Source organism: Scyliorhinus torazame, chromosome 5 (genome assembly GCF_047496885.1).
Source record: "Scyliorhinus torazame isolate Kashiwa2021f chromosome 5, sScyTor2.1, whole genome shotgun sequence".
Lineage (NCBI taxonomy): Eukaryota > Metazoa > Chordata > Chondrichthyes > Carcharhiniformes > Scyliorhinidae > Scyliorhinus > Scyliorhinus torazame.
In genome coordinates, this window is record NC_092711.1 from 105,009,289 (window position 1) to 105,032,965 (window position 23,677).

General features: G+C 48.8%; 1 protein-coding gene and 1 pseudogene across 1 annotated transcript in view; both read left to right on the forward strand.

Annotated features, from left to right (window-relative positions):
* LOC140421576 (uncharacterized) overlaps positions 1-23,677 on the forward strand; it is a 37,070-nt gene that overhangs the window by 1,847 nt on the left and 11,546 nt on the right. Inside the window, exon 2 of the mRNA XM_072506371.1 lies at positions 11,620-12,768. Within this exon, the coding sequence (XP_072362472.1) occupies positions 11,941-12,768 (828 nt within the window). The 5' untranslated portion in view covers positions 11,620-11,940. The remainder of the gene's footprint in view (positions 1-11,619; positions 12,769-23,677) is intronic.
* Positions 19,633-21,692, forward strand: LOC140421577 (sodium/potassium-transporting ATPase subunit beta-1-like; annotated as a pseudogene).

Genomic DNA, 23,677 nt, shown 5'->3' on the forward strand with positions numbered 1-23,677 from the left:
GTTTCTATGGATATTGATTTTATGGAAGTCAGTGATATAGAATCAAAAAGAGCAGTGATCCTGATACTTGAGCAGTGATCCTGATACTTAACCATAGCGAGGTCCACTGTATCCCTTACTCCTTCATGAAAAACAACCATTCACCACAGCTCTGATTTCATCCCATGGCTTATTTTGTATCCATGCTTCTGCTGACAATTTAATCCTGTGGGCTTCAAGTTTGCTACATACTTAATAAGTGGTACTTGATCTAATATTCACATACACAACATAAACTGCAATAAAAACAGAAAATGCTGGAAAGGTATAGCAGGTCTAGATTCACCTGTGGAGAGAGAAACAGAGTTAACGTTTTGAATCCGTCTGACTCTTCTTCAGAATGACAATGCTATCATCCAGTCTCTCTGTTGACATAATCCAAAAACGCAATCAAGATTTTTTTCAACAAGGGGCAGCACGGTGGCGCACTGGTTAGCACTGCTGCCTCATGGCGCCAAGGTCCTAGGTTCAATTCCGGCCCTGGGTCACTGTCCGTGTGGAGTTTGCACATTCTCCACGTGTTTGCATGGGTTTCGCACCCACAATCCAAAGGTGTGCAGGGTAGGTGGATTGGCCATGCTAAATTGCCCCTTAATTGGAAAAAATAAATTGGGTACTCTAGATTTAAAAATAATTTTTCAAAATAGCTTTTTTAAAAAAATATATATTTTATTGAAATTTTTTTCCCTGAGCAACATTTTTCCCGCTTACAAAACAAGCGAAACGATAACAGTAACAAAACAGAAATTTTTAACAATAATAATAATAATATACAAGTAACAAAACCTCGTACTCTATTGACCTATACTCAACTGAGCCTCCTCCCCCCCCCCCCCCCCCCGGGTTGCTGCTGCTGGTCATCCATCTTCCCTCTAACGTTCCCCTAGGTAGTCGAGAAATGGCTGCCACCGCCTGGTGAACCCTTGAGCCGATCCTCTCAGGGCAAACTTTATCTGCTCCAGTTTAATAAACCCCGCCATATCATTTACCCAGGCCTCCAGTCCGGGGGGTTTCGCCTCCTTCCACATGAGTAGGATCCTGCGCCGGCTACGAGGGACGCAAAGGCCACAACATCGGCCTCTTTCGCCTCCTGCACTCCCGGCTCTTCCGCAACTCCAAATAGAGCTAACCCCCAGCCTGGTTTGACCCGGGCCTTCACCACCTGCGAAATCACTCCCGTCACTCCCTTCCAATACCCTTCCAGTGCCGGGCATGCCCAAAACATATATGTGCGTGGTTTGCCGGGCTCCCGCCACACCTCCCACATTTGTCCTCCACTCCAAAGAACCTGCTCAATCTTGCCCCCGTTATGTGTGCTCTATGTAGCACCTTAAATTGAATCAGGCTAAGCCTGGCGCATGAGGAAGAGGAATTTACCCTGCTTAGGGCATCAGCCCACATACCCTCCTCTATCTCCTCCCCTAATTCTTCTTCCCACTTTCTTTTTAGTTCGCCCACCGACTCCTCCCCCTCTTCCCTCATCTCTCTATAAATCTCTGACACCTTGCCCTCTCCGACCCACACCCCTGAAAGCACCCTGTCCTGTATCCCCTGTGTCGGGAGCCGCGGAATTTCCCTCACCTGTTGTCTAGTAAACGCCCTCACCTGCATATATCTCAAGAAATTCCCCCGGGGTAACTTATACTTTTCCTCCAGTGCTCCCAAGCTCGCAAAAGTCCCATCTATGAATAAATCTCCCACCTTCCTAATTCCCAACTGGTACCAGCTTTGAAATCCTCCATCCATTCTTCCTGGGGCGAACCTATGGCTGTTCCTGATAGGGGACCCCACCAGGGCTCCCCGCACCCCTCTCTGTCGCCTCCACTGTCCCCATATGTTCAGTGTTGCCGCCACCACCGGGTTCGTGGTGTACTTTTTCGGTGAGAACGGTAGCGGTGCCGTCACCAGCGCCTCTAGACTCGACCCTTTACAGGACCTTCTCTCCAGCCTTTTCCACGCCGCTCCCTCGCCCTCCATCATCCATCTACGTATCATTGCCACATTGGCGGCCCAATAATAATCTCCCAAGTTCGGTAGTGCCAGTCCTCCTCTGTCCCTACTGCGCTGAAGGAACCCCCTCCTTACTCTCGGAACTTTCCCTGCCCACACAAAGCTCGTAATGCTCCTATCTATTTTATTAAAAAAGATCCTGGTGATTAAAATAGGGAGACATTGAAATACAAATAAGAACCTCGGGAGGACCATCATCTTAATTGCTTGCACCCTGCCCGCCAGCGATAAAGGCTGCATGTCCCACCTCTTAAAGTCCTCCTCCATTTGTTCTACCAGCCGTGTCAGATTAAGTCTGTGCAAGGTTCCCCAGCTCCTAGCGATCTGAATCCCCAAGTATCGGAAGTTTCTTTCCACTTTCCTTAGCGGTAAGCCTTCTATCTCTCTACTCTGGTCCCCTGGATGTATCACATATAATTCACTCTTCCCCATGTTTAACCTATACCCCGAAAATTCCCCGAACCTCCTCAAGATTCGCATAACCTCTATCATACCCCCCGCTGGGTCCGACACGTATAGCAATAGGTCATCCGCGTATAACGAGACTCGGTGTTCTTCTCCCCCTCTAGTCACCCCTCTCCATTTCCTGGAGTCTCTCAGCGCCATGGCCAGAGGTTCAATTGCCAGCGCAAACAACAATGGAGTCAGCGGGCATCCCTGTCTTGTTCCCCTATATAATCGGAAATACTCTGATCTATGTCGACCTGTAACTACGCTTGCCGTCAGTGCCCTATAAAGTAGTCTAACCCAGCGAATAAATCCGTTCCCAAACCCAAACTTCCTTAACACTTCCCATAAATACTCCCACTCCACCCTATCAAATGCCTTCTCTGCGTCCATTGCCGCCACGATCTCTGCCTCCCCCTCCACTGAGGGCATCATTATCACCCCTAATAGCCGTCGCACGTTAACATTCAATTGTCTCCCTTTTACGAACCCTGTCTGGTCTTCGTGCACCACCCCTGGGACACAGTCCTCTATCCTCGATGCCAGCACCTTTGCTAGCAGTTTGGCGTCCACGTTCAATAGTGAAATAGGTCTATAGGACCCACACTGCATCGGATCTTTGTCCCTCTTCAAAATTAGCGATATCGTCGCCTCCGACATTGTCGGGGGTAGTGTCCCCCTTCCCTGGCCTCATTGAACGTCCTCGCCAACAACGGGGCCAACAAGTCCACATATTTTCTGTAGAATTCCACCGGGAACCCGTCCGGCCCCGGGGCCTTCCCTGCTTGCATGCTTCCCAGTCCCTTAATAACCTCGTCCACCTCAATCGGCGCCCCCAGGCCTGCCACCGCCTGCTCCTCCACTTTCGGGAACCTCAACTGGTCCAGGAACTGCCGCATCCCCTCCTCTCCCTCTGGGGGCTGAGACCTATACAGTTCTTCATAAAAGGTCTTAAACACCTCATTTATCTTTCCTGCCCTTCGCACAGTGTCTCCCCTTTCATCCCTAATTCCTCCTATCTCCCTCGCTGCTGCCCTCTTTCGCAGTTGGTGCGCCAACAGGCGACTAGCCTTTTCCCCATATTCATACCTCCTCCCCTGTGCCTTCCTCCACAGTACCTCCGCCTTTCTGGTGGTCAGAAGGTCAAACTCGGTCTGGAGTCGTCTCCTCTCCCTGTACAGCTCCTCCTCCGGGGTCTCTGCAAATTCCCTGTCTACCCTTAAAATCTCCCCCAGTAATCTATCCCTTTCCTTGGCCTCTGTTTTCCTTTTGTGGGCCCCAATAGAAATCAGCTCTCCTCTGACCACCACTTTTAGTGCTTCCCAGACCACTCCCATAGGGACCTCGCCGTCGTCATTGACCTCCAGGTATCTCTCGATACACCCCCTCACTCTTGCACACACTCCCTCATCCGCCATCAGTCCCACATCTAATCGTCAGAGTGTTCTCTGCTCCCTGTCCTCTCCTACTTCCAGGTCCACCCAATGTGGGGCATGATCCGAAACCGCTATGGCTGAGTATTCAGCTTCTTCCACCCTAGAGATCAACGACCTTCCTAAAACAAAAAAATCTATCCGGGAGTACACTTTATGGACGTGGGAGAAGAAGGAATACTCCCTAGCCCTGGGTCTAAGAAATCGCCATGGATCCACTCCCCCCATTTGGTCCATAAACCCCTTAAGCACCTTGGCCGCTGCCGGCTTCTTCCAGTCCTTGAGCTGGATCTATCTAGCCCCGGGTCCAGCACCGTATCGAAGTCCCCTCCTAAAATCAAATTTCCTGCCTCCAGGTCCGGAATACGCCCCAGCATCCATCTCATGAACCCCGCATCGTCCCAATTTGGGGCATACACATTAACCAACACGACCTCCATTCCCTCCAGCCTACCACTCACCATTACATATCTACCTCCACTATCTGCTACGATGTTCTTTGCTTCAAATGCTACCCGTTTCCCCACCAAAATGGCCACCACTCTGTTCTTTGCGTCCAGTCCTGAGTGGAACACCTGTCCCACCCATCCTTTCCTTAGTCTAACTTGGTCCGCCACCTTTAGGTGCGTCTCTTGGAGCATAACCACGTCTGCCCTTAGTCCTTTCAAATGCGCGAGCGCTCGGGCCCTTTTTATTGGTCCATTCAGGCCTCTCACGTTCCATGTGATCAGCCTCACTGGGGGGCTACCTGCCCCCCTCCCGTGTCGACTAGCCATTACCTTCTCTAGGCCAGTCCCATATCCCGCCTCCGCGCTCCTGCTCGCTCCCCCAGCGTCGCATTCCGCCCCCGACCACCCTCTCTTTAGCCATTTCCTTTTGGTTTTCCGCAGCAGCAACCCAGTTGTCCCCCCCCCCCCCGCTAGAACCCTATCTAGCTTGATTGCTCCCCCCATATCAAAATAACTATTTAAATGGAAATAAGGATTGTGTGATCCACTGTAGTCCTTTGGGTCGTGGGAGTGGGCCTTTCCTGATTCCCTCTCCTCACATACCTGTCTGCACCTGTTTGGATGTGAGCTATACTGAGTTACAAAAGGCACTTTGGTCTTTCTTGCCTCTCTTCACTTTCAATAAGATGTGGAATAAACCTGAGGTGTGTAAGAAACATTTCCCAAGCACTGGAAATGTGGGAACTATGGAAATGGATTTAATTATCCATCTAACCTGGAAATTATTTGGTGTATTCACACTAGGGAGAGGCCATTCACCTACTCCGTCTGTGGGAAGGGATTCACTCTATAATCCGACCTTCTGAAACACCAGAGAGTTCACCTGGAGAAAGTCCTTTCAACTGTGTTGAATATGGGGAGCAATTTAATGCACGTTTTGTCACAGCAGCGAGTTGACACTGAGAAGAGAGTGGTCCAGCTTTCCATCAGCTGTTATTGGAAGAAGCTGCTCACGCGCAGCACCGCCCCTCATTCACTCCGATTGGCAGGAGGACCGGAAACACCGGCTTGGTCCTCTGGTCCCGCCCCTTTTCCTGTCAATCACTCCCGGGCAGAGTGAACCGAGCATGCGCAGGCAATGGCAGCATTTGGTATGAGTTCTCGAGCGAGCGGGTTTAAAATGAAGATTGTCCGAAGACCGAGTGCGGACCCAGAGTCCAAAATAAAATCGTCAACATGGCTATCAAACCATGAATATTGGCTTCCGGTGACGGCGGGCGGGAGGCGGCCGCACAATGGAGGGCTCCCATTCGGCAACGGCATTTTCGGGGCTTTAAGCCCGGTCCCAGGGTCCGCGGAGGCGGCAGAATCAGGGAGGAGGCACGGAGGAGGCACAGTGAAGACACAGGAGGAAAAAAAGAACAAAGAAAAATGTCGAGGGTGAGCAAGAAAACGGCCGGACAAAAAACAACTGGAGGTCCGTCAGGGAGTGGAAAGGTCACCAGGAAAAATGGAGGCTGGAGCACCAGGGAAGGCCGCACTGCTTACGGCTGAAGAAATAACCAAGGTGATGGCTGCGGAATTTGAAAAGCTGTTGGTGCAGATTGCGAAATGCATGGAGACGGTGAGGAAGGAGATGAGGGAGGTCTTGAGTGTGCTGGTGGAGGAGGCGGTTTCCCCGGTGAGGACGGAGGTGGCGAGCGCAGTGGCGGAGGTGCGAGAGCAAGGGGAGGCGCTGAAGGAAGTGGAGGAGACGTTATTGCAGCACGGTGATCAACTTGCCTCGATGGGGAAAGAGATGCGGAAGGTGATGGATACTAACAAGGATCTGCGAGGAAAAATGGAAGACCTGGAAAACAGATCCAGGCGACAGAATTTGAGGATTGTGGGGCTGCCCGAAGGAGTTGAAGGACCGAAGCCGACTGAGTATTTTGCCGCGATGCTGGCAAAACTATTGGGGGAGGGGGAGGATCCCTCCCGATATGAACTGGATCGGGCTCATCGGTCGTGGAGGCCTGTACCAAAGGCGAGTGAGCCGCCAAGGGCAGTGACTCTGTGCTTCCGTAGGTACAGGGTGAAGGAGAAGGTCCTGAGCTGGGCCAAGCAGAAGCAGGTGGTGCAGTGTGCTGGAGCTGTTATACATGTATACCAGGACTTTACGGTGGAGCTGGCAAGGAGGCGGGCTGCCTTCAACCGGATGAAGAGGGCACTGTACATTAGCACAGTGCGGTGCGGCATTGTATATCCAGCGAAGCTGAGGGTGACTTACAAGCTCAGGGACTTTTATTTTGGAACGGCGGAAGCAGCGGAGGAGTTTGCGAAAGCAGAAAGACTGTGGCAGAACTGACAAATTGGGGAATGGCCATGTGCCGATGTAACCTCATGATTGTATTTTCTTCTTTTTTGTATCACTGCGCGCGGGTGTAGAGGCAGAACAGGGTCCGAGTGGTCTAGCCGGGGTGGAAAGTTGGGGGGAAGGAACCGAGGTTGGGAGGAGGAGTTTTACAAGAGGCAGTGGACGGGAGGAGTTGGAGACCTGCGGTGGTGGGGGGAGGGGGGGCTGTGTAAGATTAAGGGTGACTATGGGTAATCCCTGATTCCTTTTTGCCATTTGTTTATGTAAACATGCGGGTTGAGGTTTGGGGTTGGTGGGTAGATGGGATCGTTGTTATTATAGGGACTGACATATCTCGCTGATTATTGTTTATTGTTGATGGATGTAAATGTGGGAGAAAATGTGAAAAAGGAGGAGAATAAAAAAAAATTCAAACAAAACCATGAATATTATTTCCCGCATCAATCTCGACTCCCTGGTTTCATCCCTGGCGTCCGGGTCCGTCTCTCACATGGGCAGTGTGGAGCTCACTCAGGGAGCGTCTGTAAAAATGAAGGCAAATGATAAATGGGGAAAAGTGGGATCTGTGAAAATGGTGATGGTCAGGAAATAGCTGCAAATTAAGGAAATAATGATTGAGCATAGAGTTTAAAAAGGAAGGGATATGCTAATGACTAATTAGTGTCCGTAAAAACTCATTGGGAATCCAGGTTCGAATTCCTACCACGGTGGACAGTGGAACCTGAATTTAACAAAAAATCTGTAATTATAAGTCCAATGCTGAAATATGAAACCATTATCGTAAAACCCATCTTTCACTAATGTCCTTTAGGGAAGGCCCTGGTCTGGCCTCCATGTGACTCCAGACCCACAGCAATGTGGTTGTTCTTGCCCTCTGAAATGGCCGAGGAAGCCATTCAGTTCAACGGCCTTTAGGAATTGGCAATAAATACTGGCCCAGCCAGCGATGCCCACATACCACATATGAATTTTAAAAAGTCACAGAATACTCCAACACAAGGAGGCCATTTGGCCCATTAGGTCTGTGCCAGCTCTTTAATGGAGAAATCCAATTTGTCCTATTTCCCCCATCATTTTTGTAAAACCAGAAGAACACAGGAATTGGGAGCAGGAACAGACCATTTGAACCCTTGAGCCTGTTTGCCATTCAATTAAATCATGGCTGACCCGATTATGGCCCCAACTCCACTTTCTTGTCTGTCCCCATTACACTTCCCGTACCAGCCTCCCCAAACAGGTGCCGGAATGTGGCGACTAGGGGATTTTCACAGTAACTTCATTTGAAGCCTACTTGTGACAATAAGCAATTTTCATTTTCACTCCCTTGTCGATCAAAAATCTATATAAATCAGCACTAAATATTCTTTTATTCATTCACAGGAGGTGGGCTTCACTGCTTTACCAACAGTCATTGCTCAACTGTAATTGCTCTTGAGAAGTTGGTCCGACTGCCTGGATGAGAACGGCTGCTCGGTGGGGAGGACGGGGGATGATTTTGAGTCCATCTGTAGCGAGGCGGTGGTTTCCCTCGTGCCCGACACCAAGTCGCCCCTCATCTCCTGAGGGGAACACTGGGATTTTCTATATGCCAACCTTAGTCGCCGAAACCGAGTGCAGCTAGATCTCGACCGGTGGTTGGACATAATAATAAGCTTTATTGTCACAAGCAGGCTGACATTAACACTGCAATGAAGTTACTGTGAAAAGCCCCAAGTCGCCAAATTATGGCACCTGTTCGGGTACACAGAGGGAGAATTCATAATGTCCAATTCACCTAACAGCACGTCTTTCAGGACTTGTGGGAAGAAACTGAAGCACCCGGAGGAAACCCACGCAGACACAGGGAGAACGTGCTGACTCTGCACAGACAATGACCCAAGCTGGGAATCAAACCTGGGACCCTGGCACGGTGAAGCAACAGTGCTAACCACTGTGCAACTGTGGCACTGCTCATTAAGTCTTCCCGCACCTACGTTAAAGAGGTGGGAGACACGAACATGACTGAGCAGCGTTGGCTGAAATCTTTCCTCACTGGACTCCTGAGGGAGAGTTGGGGCCCGCGCTCCTCTGCTCTCTCTGAACAATAGAAACGTAAAGGTAGCACTTTACTGCTGACATGGTGGTGACATAGTCAACCACAACATCAAAGGCAGCAGGGACACGCCCTGCAGGTTCCAGAACATTTTGGTCCTCCGGGACAGGAAGTATGCGGCGTGCTTCCTGCAGGAAACCCACACTGCTCTGGGAGATGAAGCCACATGGCTCCTGGAGTGGTGAGGGGTGTCTACATGAGTCACCTAACCTCACATTTAGGCAAAGTGGCTCTATTTTTGACCCCACATTTTCAGCGGAGATCTTTGGGGTCAAGGGGCCAGTGCCCGACCTGACGGTCCACGAGGGGGCTGAGGTACTTCACCTTGTGAATGTCTATGCTCCCCAGGCTGGACAGCAGAAGACGGCTTTCTTCGAACAAGTGTCCACTCATCTTGGCACCATTGCTGTGGAAAAGTGCATCATCCTGGGGGTGGAATTTTAATTGCACCCTCGGAACAAAGGACTGCCTCGTACCCAGTGCAGCTCTCGTGCGGTGGTGAAGTTAAGGAACCTGCTCGGGTTCTTTGACTTGGTGGATGTCTGGTGGACTATCCATCCTGACTCCAGCACCTGCAATTTAATGAGGCCTGGGGTCAGAGCATCCAGAATCGACTGCCTCTACATTTCAAGGGCATATCTGCCCCATGTCCCGATGGCATCTGTGCAGCAGGTGCTTGCAGAGATTTGTGGGAGGACCTGCCGCAGGTCGACCCAGAGGGTGCCGGGAGACTTTCTACCCCTATGAGCCTTGGGGAACTGACCGGCACCCTCGACAGTCTATCCAGGGGCAAAACCTGGGGTGTATGGGCTGACCGTCGAGTTCTTCAGGGCGTTCTGGGATGTCCTGGGGAGTGACTATGCGGCGATCCTGGGGAAAGGTATCACGACCGGGAAGATGCTCCTCTCATGGCCTGCAGACACCATTACCCTGCTGCCAAAAAAGGGGGATCTCCACCATCTTAAGAACTGGTGTCCGGTCTCCCTCCTCAGCACGGATTACAAGATCTTCGCCAAGGCGATGTGTTTGTGCCTTGGCACTGTGCTGGACCACATGATCCACCCTGACCAGTTCTACACGGTCCCGGGTCGCACGATCCATAGCAACATCCATCTGGTCCAGGACCTGGTCCATCATTCCCAGAGGGCTGGTTTGTCGAGCACCTTCCTGCCCCTTGATCAGGAGAAGGCGTTCAACAGGGAGGATCACGAATATTTATGCAGGACTCTGCAAGCATTCGGGTTCGGGACACATTTTGTCGCCGGGATCCGACTTCTGTACACTGTCGCAGAGTGTCTCGTTAAGGTCAATGGGTCCCTGTCAGCGCCCCTTCACTTTGGGGGAGGAGTGCGTCAAAACTGCCCCTTGCCTGGTCAACTCTATTCTATTTACGTGGAGCCTTTCCTGCGCCTCATGCGGAGGAGGTTGTCGATGCTGCTTCTGCGCAGGCCGGGCATTGGGGTGGTCCTCTCGGTTTACCCTGATGACGTGCTCCTCATGTTCACTGATCCTGCTGACCTGCGGAGGATGCAAGAGTGCCAGGCTGTGTACTCCGCCGTGTCCTCTGCCAGGATAAACTGTGCCAAATGTTCCGGACTCCTGGTCACTCTGTGGCAGACGGACCCCCTCCCAGAGGAGCTCAGGCCTTTCACCTGAAGCAGGCCCAGCCTCCTCTACTTGCGAGTACATCTTTGCCCGGCTGAGGAATCCTGGCAGGCTAACTGGCAGGAGCTGGCGGCCAAGGTCATGCTCGCAGGAAACATTGGACAGGACTGCTCTGAGTGCTGTCTTACAGGGGTCGAGTTCTCGTCATAAACCAGCTGATAGCCTTCATGTTGTGGTACCGGCTGGTCACTTCGACCCCTCCCTCTGACTTTGTCACAAAGCTCCAGACAATGCTTGTAGAGTTCTTCTGGGACAAGGGACTGCACTGAGTCGCTGCTGAGATTCTGAGTCTCCCACGTAGGGAGGGCGGCCAGGTGCTGTTGTGCCTTCGCACCCAGGTGGTGACCTCCGCCTTCAGACTCTGCAGCGTTACCTTTACTTTGAGTCCCCTCCACGATGGTGTGTCCTAGCGATGCATTTCTTCTGCCATGTGCACGGCCTGAATTATGACATGCAGCTCCTGTTCATAGATCTGCAGGGTCTTCGTTACCCTCCGCTGGCGCTGCCCGTCTTTTACCAGGACCTGCTCTGCTCAGGAATCCGCACCTCCACCAATACCATTTCGAGCGGCTGGCGGAGGGACGAGCTGTGGCTGCTGGGCTAACCAGGATCTTGGACGTGCTGGGTGGCGGAAGAATGGGCTGGTTGACACCCCATGAGTTAGCACAACGTGCGGCGGTGGACATCCGGCTTGTGGCCAATGCCATCCGAGATCTCAAAACGGTGGTGCTCGGATCCGCTGGCACTTGCGGTTTGGAGGACGCACAGTTGAATGGTGGTATCCCGTCTGGGCGAATCCCTGCCTGGACAGAATTCCACATTGGCCCCAGGCCCCGAAGCCTCCCTCGATGGACCGAATGGCCGACTGCAGCTCATATTTGTTTTGATCTCCTGGACAGGAAGCTGAGCTTGGATCAGCCAATCAGCCTGAATCAGCACCTTCAGGAGAATAGGGAGGGTGAATATTAGATACAGCAGAGTGAGAATGGAGGGAGATTGTGTGGGATGGAGATTTACAGCTTTTGGGGAATAAGAGAGAGGAAAAAATGTGACATAGAAACTAGAATTGTCTGTTCTGAGTTTCTATCCTGTACTGACAGTGATGAATTTTGTAAATTGTTTTTACAGGATATTAGACGAGGTGGAATTATAGACAAATCTCAATCATCACGTCTCGATCTGACAGTCACTCCCTTCCTTGGAACCTGAATATCATCGGCCTTTGAATCTAGAAGGAGAAAGATAACCCAAACTGTCAGCTAAAGATTTCAAACATCAGTGTGACTGGAAAAGCACCGAGACCCACACAACGCACACCCGAGTGAGAGTGTTCCAGTGAACTGACTGTGGACAGTTCCTTAACCAGTTCCACAGCCTGAAAAACATCACAATATACTCAGCGGGAAAAGACCATACCTGTGTTGTGTCTGTGGAAGTGGCTTCAACTGAATGTCCAGCCTGGAGCGACATGAGGGGACCCAAAGCATGGAGAAACCGTGGAAATGTGAGGACTGTGGGAAGGGATTCAGAGTCCCATCAGAGCTGGAAACTCATCGACGCAGTCACACTGGGGAGAGGCCGTTTACCTGCTCCCAGTGTGGGAAGGGATTCACACGGTTATCCAGCCTGCAGAAACATCAGAGAGTTCACACTGGGGAGAAGCCATTCACCTGCCCTGTGTGTGGGAAGAGATTCACTCGGTTATCTCACCTGCATTCACATCAGCGAGTTCACACTGGGGAGTGGCCATTCACCTGCCCTCAGTGTGGGAAGGGATTCACTTGGTTATCCAGTCTGCAGTCACACCAGCGAGTTCACACTGGGGAGAGGCCATTCAACTGCTCTCAGTGTGGGAAGGGCTTCACTCAGTTATCCAATCTGCAGACACACCAGCGAGTTCACACTGGGGAGAGGACATTCACCTGTTCTCAGTGTGGGAAAGGATTTGCTGAATTATCCAGCCTGCAGTCAGACCAGCGGGCTCACACTGGGGAGAGGCCATTCACCTGCTCTCAGTGTGGGAAGGGATTCACTCAGTTATCTAACCTGCAGACACACCAGAGAATTCACACTGGGGAGAGGCCATTCACCTGCTCTCAGTGTGGGAAAGGATTTACTCAATTATCCACCCTGCGGAGACACCAGCGAGTTCACACTGTAGAGAGACCGTTCACCTGCTCTCAGTGTGGAAGGGGATTCACTCGGTTATCCAACATGCAGAGACACCAGCGAGTTCACACTGGGGAGAGGCCATTCACCTGCTCTCAGTGTGAGACGGTATTGCATGTTTCATCGCACCTGCTGTGACACCAACAATTTCACAATTGATTACAGGGGTTGGATTCTGCTGTTATTGTTTCTGCTCCACATCCAGGACTGCATTTTGTTCATTCTGACAGGTGGTCAGTGGGGATGGTCGGAGGGTTTTCTTCTGCTGGACTGGCCGGTCTCACCACTTTGCCTCCAATGGGCTGATGCTCTTTGAGCCTTGTTGCTAATACCTTGCTTCAAATTTCACAAGGGTGTTTGGAAGATTGAAGATATTTAGTTTCCATTTCTGTTTGGAAAACCACAAAACATGCCACGTTGCCATGGAGATGGACCCTGGTGGTTACATGGTTCTTTTGTTTAATTTATCTGTGTGTTCCTCACAGAAGAAAACTCAGGGTATGAAGGGCAAGTAGTCTGAGGTGGACTGGGAATCTGATTGGTGCAGGGAATACCGAATATTTAAGGAATTATTTCATACTTATCAGGAGGTCGGTTAGCTCAGTTGTCTGGACGAGTGGTTCATGATGCAGAGCAAAGCCAACACCATGGATTCAACTCCCGTACTGGCTGAGGTTATTCAAGAAGGTGCCACCTTCTCAACCAGGCCCCTCGTCTGAGGTGTGCTGACCCTCCGGTTAAATCACCTCCAGTCAGCTCTCTCTCTGTCAAAGGGGAGAGCAGCCTATGGTCCTCTGGGATTTTTGAGACTTTTGTTTCACATATAAACAACAAATATAGATTTCTTTAAGGAATAAAAATCCATCAGGAAAAGTGATGCAAACTTGGCTAACAAGAAAAGTTAAAGATCCCATTAGATCAATGGAAAAGCTCATAACATGGTCAAAATATTAGTAAATCTGAGGATTAGGAACTTGCTTTAGAATTCAGCAAAGGGGGACCAATAAATTGATAAAGAGAAATAGAATATGAGAGAAAACTGGGGAGAAACTTAAAAACCGACTGGAAAAGCTTCTACAGGAATGTGAAAAGGAAAAGATTAGCAAAGTCCAAAGTGGGTCCATTCCAGGCAGAGACAGGAGAGTTTGTAATGGGGAGTAACGAAATGGCAGAGAAACTAAACAATGTGTGTCTGACTTCACAGAGGAAGATGCAAAAATTTCCACAAAACACGAGTGAACCTAGGGACTCGTGAGCACGCGGGACAGGAAAAGATGAGAATTAGTGAAAAAGTAGCACTGGAGAAATTAATGGGGTTGAAATTGAAGGATAAATCCCCAAAAGCTGATGATCTACATCCCAGAGTGTTGAACGAGGTGGCTGTAGAGATCTCTATTCCTCATTCTAAATTCTCCTGACTCTATCTGGAATGGACAAACATTTCCTTTTTACGTACCGATAGAACCTTTTATAGTCCATTTGTATGTGTTTTGCTAGTTCACAATCATATTCTATTCTCCCTCGCTGACTCAGTATCTTGGTCCTCTGCTATATTCTGAAATCCTCCCAATCCTCAAGTTTTTTCCTATTTCTGATAACTTTATCGGCCTTTTCTTTCAATCTTATCCAAAACCACTTCCTCTGGTAGTGATGGTTTTTTGACCTTTTGAGGTTCTTGTGCCTTAAGGGCTGGTTTTGCACAGTTGGCTAAGACAGCTGGCTTGTAATGCAGAATAAGACCAGCAGCGCAGGTTTAATTCCTGTTCCAGCCTCCCCGAACAGGTGCCGGAATGTGGCGACCAGGGGCTTTTCACAGTAACTTCATTGAAGCCTACTTGTGACAATGAGTGATTATTATTATTATTGAAGGAACGTAAAGTGTGAAATAATTATTGAAAGTCTATCCATTGCCTGTGGACTGTCACACCTTTTAATGTATTTACCCCAATCCACCTCAACTAATTTGTCCCTTCGACCTTCAAAATTTCCTTCAAACTTAATATCCTGGCTTCAGATTGGAATACCTCATATTCAATATTCTGGTCACTCATCCCTAAAGGTTGTTTTCAGCGTGATTATCAATTAGCCCTTTATCGTTGCATAATATTAGATCTACAAGAGCCTGTTCTCTAGTTGGTTCCACAACTTACTGCTGTAGATAACTGTCCCTAACACACTCCAGAAACTTGTCCAGCATTAGTGCCCATTAGGTTAACCGAGTCTACATGCAGATTGAAGTCACCCAATAATGTTTTACCCATGCTACAAGCTTCTCTCATCTCCGATCAATACCATATCCCACACAACCCCTGCTGTTTGGTGTCCGAAACAGTTCTTACCAATGTTTCCTGCCCCATGCTGTTTCTTGGCTCCACCCAAACATATTCCACATTTTGTATTCCTGATCTGAGATCCACCCTTACTAATGTTCTGATGCCGTCCCTTATTATCCGAGCAACATCACCTCACCTCCTTTTCCTTTTTGCCTGCATCATCAACAAACTAAGCGACCATACCTTTGGTCCTGTCATCAAAGTCATTGATATGAATTGTGAAACGTTGATGCTCCAGCACTGATCCCTGTGACACACCGCTCATTACATCTTTCCCTGTGAAAGACCGTTCTGGGATTAAAGACTGCCAGACTGTGAAAAGAAAAGAACGGAAGTGAATCCTCAGAAATGACTCATTACATTGGACTGGTTCTGAGATAATTCAATTTCGACTTGCAGGGCAGAGTAACTATAATCGTGCAGTGCGACTTTAGATTGTGTAACTTTGGTACGGTAGCACAGTGGTTAGTACTGGAGCTTCACAGCGCCAGGGTCCCAGGTTCAATTCCCACTTGGGCCACTGTTGTACAGAGTCTGCACGTTCTCCCCGTGTCTGCGTGGGTTTCCTCCAGGTGGTCTGGTTTCCTCCCACAAGTCCCGAAAGATGTGCTTGTTAGATGAATTTGGCATCCTGAATTCTCCCTCTGGGTACCCAAACAGGCGCCGGACGTGGCAGCTAGGGGATTTTCACAGTAACTTCATTGCAGTGTTAATGTAAGCCTACCTGTGACAATAATAAAGATTATTATTATTTAAAAAGAGCAAAGTTCTGTGCGCAGGATAAAGTAGCTTCTAATTTGCTTGTTGCATTAAAAGTCATAAAACGTGAAGTCCCGTTGTGTGATCCTTTAATTTGTTGACTGGGAATTCAATTTTTTTTCAAGAAGTTGCTGACCTTTATGGAGGTCCTAATCCACAAATTCTGACTTCCCTCGTGCACTTTTCCGTCTCTGTTGCTCGTGTCAATGACAGCCCGGTGATGGAGCTGAGGACTGAATGTAGCTGAGAATAAAGGGGCCTGTTCACTAATAGAGACAGGAAGGTGTTGGAGGCCTGACTGGCAAATGGACCTCCAACTAATCAGGGGTGGAGGATGACAGGGGCTGATGGTGATGCGACTGCCAGGTTTCATTGCTCCTGTGTCCAAAGCGGGGAGTTAGAGAAACAGGGTACAGAGGAGCTGAAGGAAAACAATTTGGGACCAGAACATTGTGAACATCCTTTTTCTCTGGTTGTCTTTGATCCTCAAACAATTCTCTGTTAGTTTTTTTAACCATGTTCTGTTTCATCAATAAACTTTCAACCAGAAAATACATTAATTTGCTGGACTTGTCCTGGGGTAGAGAAGATTTGATTTTTCTTTTGATGCATAGTTTGAAAATGAAGTTCAGGGAATCAATCGTGACTAATTTATCAAGGTTCTTTGAGGAGGTAACAAGGGATGTCAATAAAGGAGAACCTGTAGATGTGCTTTATTTGGATTTCCAGAAGGTATGTCCCAAGGTGCAACATCAAAGCTTATTACACAAAATAAGAGCTCATTGTGTGGGGAGCAACATATCAGTATGGATAGAGGATTGGTTAGCTAACAGGAAGCAGCCAGCAGGTATAAATGGGTAATTTCTGGGTGGGTAAGATGTGACAAGTGGAATATCACCAGGATCAATGCTGGGCTCCCAACCATTTACAATCAACATGAATGTGTTAGGATGACGGGATTGAATGTATGACTCGGGTAGAGAAGTAATATGTGAAGTAGATTTAAGGAGGCTGCAAAAGTCGAGAGAGAGTCACCCAAGGCCGGAATCGCACCCGGATCCCAAGTGCTGTGAGGCAGCAGTGCTAACCACTGTGCTCCCGTGCCACCCCTTCAACTGTCCCTTTATTGTCACTGGGTCAAACTCCTGGAATTCCCTCAGGAACAGCACAGTAGGTGTATCTATACCACACGGACTCCAGCGATTCAAGAAGGCAGCTCACCACCTTCCCAAGGACAATTAGGGATGGGCAATAAATGTTGGCCTCGCCACATCCCATGAAAGAATAAATAACAAATTCCTACCTTGGAGGTGAAACTATGTTCCTGTCAGGGGGCGGGGCTTGAAGCACCGAGTGGGCGGGGCTTGGATCACCTTCAGACTCCCTCAGCAATGACCGCACAGGTGCACTGAAATGAAATGAAAATGAAAATCGCTTATTGTCGCAAGTAGGCTTCATATGAAGTTACTGTGAAAAGCCCCATAGTCGCCACATTCCGGTGCCTGTTCGGGGAGGCTGGTACGGGCTGGTACTGCAGCATATCGCCCTCAGCAAGATGGCAGCCGTTAACCTGGGCCTTTCATCGGAGAACCGCATTGAAGGGGCGGCACGGGAACACAGTGGTTGTTTGCAAATGCGGATCGGTAGCTTTTCATTCTGGGCCTACACCGGGTGTTTATGAAGCCTCACAAACCACCCGCCAGTACTATCGCTCCCCGCTCGCCTGCAGTTTCTAATTCTGTCAGAAGTCTTACAACACCAGGTTAAAGTCTAACAGGCTTGTTTCGAATCACTAGCTTTCGGAGCGCAGCTCCTTCCTCAGGTGAAGGAGCAGCGCTCTGAAAGCTAGTGATTCAAAACAAACCTGTTGGACTTTAACCTGGTGTTGTAAGACTTCTTATTGCGCCCACCCCAGTCCAACGCCGGCATCTCCACATCATATATAATTCTGAACTGCGAAGAATTTCACCCCAAGAACATCGCTCCAGTATCGGCGCTGCGCATGCTCCAGATTACAATACCCGGGGAGTATTGACGGCAGCTCAGGACCAATGGGCAGAGGGGGGCGAGACTGGCGAACCAAGCAGGAGCAGCTGGTCCTCCAACCAATGAGAATGAATGAGGGGCGGGGCTGAGCCCAGATCTCCCTTATTGGCTGAAACTCTGCATCATTTCGAAAGCTGATTTGTCTCAAACTCCAGGAGAAAACTGGACCTTTCTGTTTGTGGCTTTAACCCTGTGGGTGTGGAGCAAACATTTCAACATTTGTTACTGAAATGTGGCAACATGATGAAATAATGCTGATTTAAAGGAATAATTCGGCAGACAGGGAATGTCACCATGAGAACAAGGAGTCCCTGATTTCAGTTGGTGAACGAGCAGAAGGGTCAGGACAAGTTAGGGAGAAGGTTAATAATGTCATCATTTAGAACAACACAGACTATAAAGGAACATAAGAACTAGGAGCAGGAGTAGGCCATTTGGTCCTTCGAGCCTGCTCCGCCATTCAATGAGATCATGGCTGATCTTTTGTGGACTCAGCTCCACTTTCCCATCCAAACACCATAACCCTTTATTCCTCAAAAAACTATCTACCTTTATCTTGAAAACATTTAATGAAGGAGCATCATTATCAACTGGTGTGTGGAGAGATCATGTTCACTGTAGATCTGTCAGCACAGAAACCGCACTGTGCTTCTGGATACACTCAGTCTGCAAGTAGATGAATCTTTTAAACATGACCCTAGTGAAGGTCTTCCTGGTGATGCTAATCCTGTAGTTGCTGCAATTTCCTCTGTCACTGCTGTTTTTATCATTTGTGATGATTTTAGCATCATGCACATGAAATGATTCCAGCCTCCCAACCGGGAAGGAGGTCGTGAAGGTGTGACAGTCGATGGGACTTTGCGTTTGAGCAGTTCAGCTGGAATTCCATCCTTGCCGGGCACCTTTCTACTTGTTGAGCAATCAATGGCCTTGTCCAACTTAACCATAACTGGAAGCTGCAGGAGCGTCAGAAAGAGACTGGGATATGTCTACAGCTGACAGTCATGTTCAACCTAGCGGGATATCTGTTCACATCCGTCAGGATGTCACCATCTGGGATTTCAGGGGAACGACTTTGGTGATGGTCAGACCCATTTTTGCTTCAATGACAGGTTAATCTCTGCTGAGTGGCTCTCAAACCAGTCTGTGTTGTGCGCTCCATCTTTATCGTTGAATCCTGTACGATCTTTCCAATGCAGAAGGAGGCCATTTAGCCCATCGAGTCTGCAATGACCCTGTGAAAGAGCACTCAACCTCGGCCCACTCCCCCGCTCTATCCCCCTAACCCTGGCTGCTGCTGCTGTGTCAGAAATGATTGAACTCAGTGACTTCCAAGTTTCATCAATATCAATGTTGATTGATGAAGTTTTTATTGATGTGCCTGTGAAATATTTCACAGTTTAGTTTAATGTTCCTTGATAATGTCATTTCACAATGGACATGTTACTGTGAGGAATGTGTGAGTAACAATTGTCAGCAAGGATTAATCAGCACTTTCTAATTGGAGATGTTAATCAGTGGAACCTTTCAAACTCTGAATTGTAGATTTTGGATCAAACATCAATTTAGGATTGAAGTAAAAGTTCAGAATTGTCTTGTTCCTGTTCAGAGTTCCTGAATGAAGCTTCACCTTCCGCGGGACTCCTGACACCTGGAGCTTCTCAACTCCACTTCCCGCCCGCCCCGCCCCCACCGATGCCCGCGCCCCTCCCCCTCCCCCTCCCTTCCTCCGCCCCCCCCCCCCCCCCCCCGCCCCGCCCCGTCCCTTTCTTGTTTGAAAAGCAACGGCAGCCGCGCGAGGGAGTGCGCGCGCCGCCGGCCAGCATCAGCTCAACAGCGAGGCCAAGCTTTCCTCAAACTCTCCCACAATCCCCCGCTCAGCCTCCTCGAGACAGCATGGCCCGGGCCCGGGCCAAGGGCAAGGAGGCAGGTGGAGACTGGAAGAAATTCCTCTGGGATTCCGAAATAAAAAAGCACTTTTTAGGCAGGACCGGCAGTCGTTGGCTCAAGATATTCTGGTTCTTCTTGATCTTCTACGGCTGCCTCGCTGGGATCTTCATTGGAACCATTCAAGCGCTGCTGCTCACGATTAGTCCATTTGAACCCAAACACCAAGACAGAGTTGCACCCCCAGGACTATCACAAACGCTGTATTTGTTCAAAACAGAAAGTTCCTTTAGTATGTCAGACCCAAACTCCTGCGAAAGTTTTGCGAAAAGTTTGAACACGTTCTTGGATCTTTACAATGACTCCAGTCAGGGTGGCAACACTCCTTTTGAGAACTGTGAAGAGATTCCTCCAGCCTACATTCATGCAGGCCCACTGGATGATTCAGGACAGAAGAGAGCGTGCAGATTTTACGGGACGTGGTTTAAGACTTGCTCTGGATTAAATGATCCTAATTACGGTTATGCTGAAAACCCCGAATTGTTCCGAAGCTCAACAGGATTCTTAACTTTTATCCCGGGCCTCCAAAGAATTCCACCGAACTTGCAGAAGAGTTGCAAATCAATTATAATCCGTTTATTATTCCCATTCATTGTGCAGCAAAGAAAGAAGACTGAGATAAAGTTGGACCTGTGAAATAGTTTTCATAGAATTTACAGTGCAGAAGGAGGCCATTCGGCCCATCGAGTCTGCACCAGCTCTTGGAAAGAGCACCCTACCCAAGGTTCACACCTCCACCCTATCCCCATAACCCAGTAAGCCCACCCAACACTAAGGGCAATTTATCATGGCCAATCCACCTAACCTGCACATCTTTGGACTTGGAGGATTCAGCGGCTTTCCTTTGCAGTACTACCCATACATGGCAAGCGTCTGCAGGAAAAATACCTTCAGTTCTTTGTTGCTATTCAGTTTATAAACGTCAAACAGAATACGGAAGTGCGCATTGAGTGCAAAGTGTATGGTGAAAATATTAACTATAGTGACAAGGACCGCTTTGGGGCTGGTTTAGCACAGGGCTAAATCGCTGGCTTTGAAAGCAGGCCAGCAGCATGGTTCAATTCCCGTGCCAGCCTCCCCGAACAGGCGCCGGAATGTGGCTACTAGGGGCTTTTCACTGTAACTTCATTTGAAGTCTACTTGTGACAAAAACGATTTTCATTTCCGGGACGTTTTGAAGTAAAATTTGAGATCACGAGCTGATAACTGCATAATACAATTTGCCCCTTTATTTCAAATTAGTCTAGAACAAACTGTCGTATATATGGGACTTACACTTAATCTATATGCTTTACACTAGCTTTCTGCATTTACCTAGGTACGTATCATAAAAGTAATAGTAGTACATATTTATTCCACTGTAAATGATAATACTTGAGCTATGGGTATGCCCATTACTGTAAATTATAATTCCACTAATGTGTAGCAGTGTTTGTGTTCTTGGGTATTGCTGCCTTGTGCCTTGTGTGAGTTTGAGTGTACATTACTGTAGAGCATTCACAGGTCCTTCAAATTATGTTGCCGTTTTTAAGCACACTTTGCTTTCCCAGTTGTAAATACTCTGAAAATTGCCATGGTATTTCATTTTGTTTCTGTTATGCCCATGTGTATGAATATACTGAACTCTGAAGTTTGTGTCGGGGAGGGAGGAAAAGTTGCATTTTTGGGGGGCAATGTTAAGTGTAGGGTGATGGGTTTTATTACGCTTCCTTTTAGGTCTGTTTAATCTTCAATCCGTGTTGAGATCTGGGTCTGGCTATCAAGCTATTGTGATTAGTTATTAAAGTTGTTTGCTGGAACCATCACATGGTGGTGTCTAGAAATGTTTTAAACCATTTTCATGGAAGATTTTATATTTATGCACCCTACCCAATTGTAAAATCTTTTGCAAAGTGTAATTATAAAAGATACCAAAGTCACTGGTAAAATCATAATCTTTATTTTAAACCAATGCAGTAGGATGGCGTTCATGGTGTGCAATGTAACATCTGTAAACTTGTTGAGGGATCAATACTCCACCAGATTTAAAGCATCAACAAATAAAACTCATGAACCTAAAAAAGAGAGTTGGTGACGAAAGGAGAATATCACAGATGGTGCTTTTAAAATGGGTCATTGTAGCTCTGAAAATCAGTGACATCTGAAAGTATTTAACTGTAGCCAGTTATAGGGCTTGTTAACATCAGCAGATATTGTCAGACCATCAATCCTGGATTTGATTAACAGCAGCACAAACAACAAAATCCAATCCCTGCAGGCACTTGACAACTTGCTGATGTATCAGCTCATACCATGACTGAGTGAATCCCTTCCCACAGCGTCGATGTTGATCTCGGCCCTTTGTGAACCTTCTCCTTAGTGTGACTTTGTTGGTGTCTTAACAGGCTGGATGACTGAGTGAAGGTAGCAAAGTTCAGGAGAAACTATTTCTCCCAAAGGGCTGAATCTGTGGACTTCACTGCCCCAGAGTGCGGTGGATGCTGGGACAGTGAGTAAATTTCAAGAGGAGTTAGACAGATTTTTAATTGGTAATGGGTTGAAGGGTTATGGAGAATGGGAAGGATGGTGGAATTACGGCCAGGATAAGATTAGACATGATTGAATGGCGGAGCAGATTCGATTGGCCAAATGGCCTAATTCTGCTCCTATATCTTATGAACTTAACAACACTTCCCTTGGAGGACTTCTGGTGACGGCGGGCGGGAGGCAGCCGCACAATGGAGAGCCCCCGCTCGGGAACGGCAATTTCGGGGCTTTAAGTCCGGTCCCAGGGTCCGCGGAGGCGGCAGAAGAAGGGAGAAGGCACGGAGGAGGCACCGAGAAGACACAGGAGGGAAAAAAAACCCAAAGCAAAATGTCGAGGGTGAGCAAAAAAACGGCCGAAAAAAAAACAGCTGGAGGTCCGTCGGGGAGTGGAAAGGTCACCGCGGGGTCACCAGGAAAAATGGAGGCTGGAGCACCAGGGAAGGCCGCACTGCTTATGGCTGAAGAAATAACCAAGGTGATGGCTGCGGAATTTGAAAAGCAGTTGGCGCAGATTGCGAAATGCATGGAGACGGTGAGGAAGGAGATGAGGGAGGTCTTGTGTGTGCTGGTGGAGGAGGCGGTTTCCCCGGTGAGGATGGAGGTGGCGAGCGCAGTGGCGGAGGTGCGAGAGCAAGGGGAGGTGCTGAAGGAAGTGAAGGAGACGTTTTTGCAGCACGGTGATCAACTTGCCTCGATGGGGAAAGAGATGTGGAAGGTGATGGATACTAACAAGGATCTGCGAGGAAAAATGGAAGACCTGGAAAATAGATCCAGGTGACAGAACTTGAGGATTGTGGGGCTGCCCGAAGGAGTTGAAGGACCGAAGCCGACTGAGTATTTTGCCGCGATGCTGGCAAACTACTGCGGGAGGGGGAGGACCCCTCCCGATATGAACTGGATCAGGCTCATCGGTCGTGGAGGCCTGTACCAAAGGCGAGTGAGCCGCCAAGGGCAGTGACTCTGTGCTTCCGTAGGTAAAGGGTGAAGGAGAAGGTCCTGAGCTGGGCCAAGCAGAAGCGGGTGGTGCAGTGGGCTGGAGCTGGTATACGTGTATACCAGGACTTTACGGTGGAGCTGGCAAGGAGGCGGGCTGTCTTCAACCGGGTGAACAGGGACTGTACATTAGCAAGGTGCGGTGCGGCATTGTATATCCAGCGAAGCTGAGGGTGACTTACAAGCTCAGGGACTTTTATTTTGGAACGGCGGAAGCAGCGGAGGAGTTTGCGAAAGCAGAAGGACTGTGGCAGAACTGACAAATTGAGGGATGGCCATGTGCCGATGTAACCTCATGACTGTATTTTCTTCTTTTTTGTATCACTGCACGCGGGTGTAGAGATTAAAGGAGCCAAGGTGGTATATATTTGGACAAGGGAAGGGACGGGACTTTCACTCAAAATGAGAGTTCT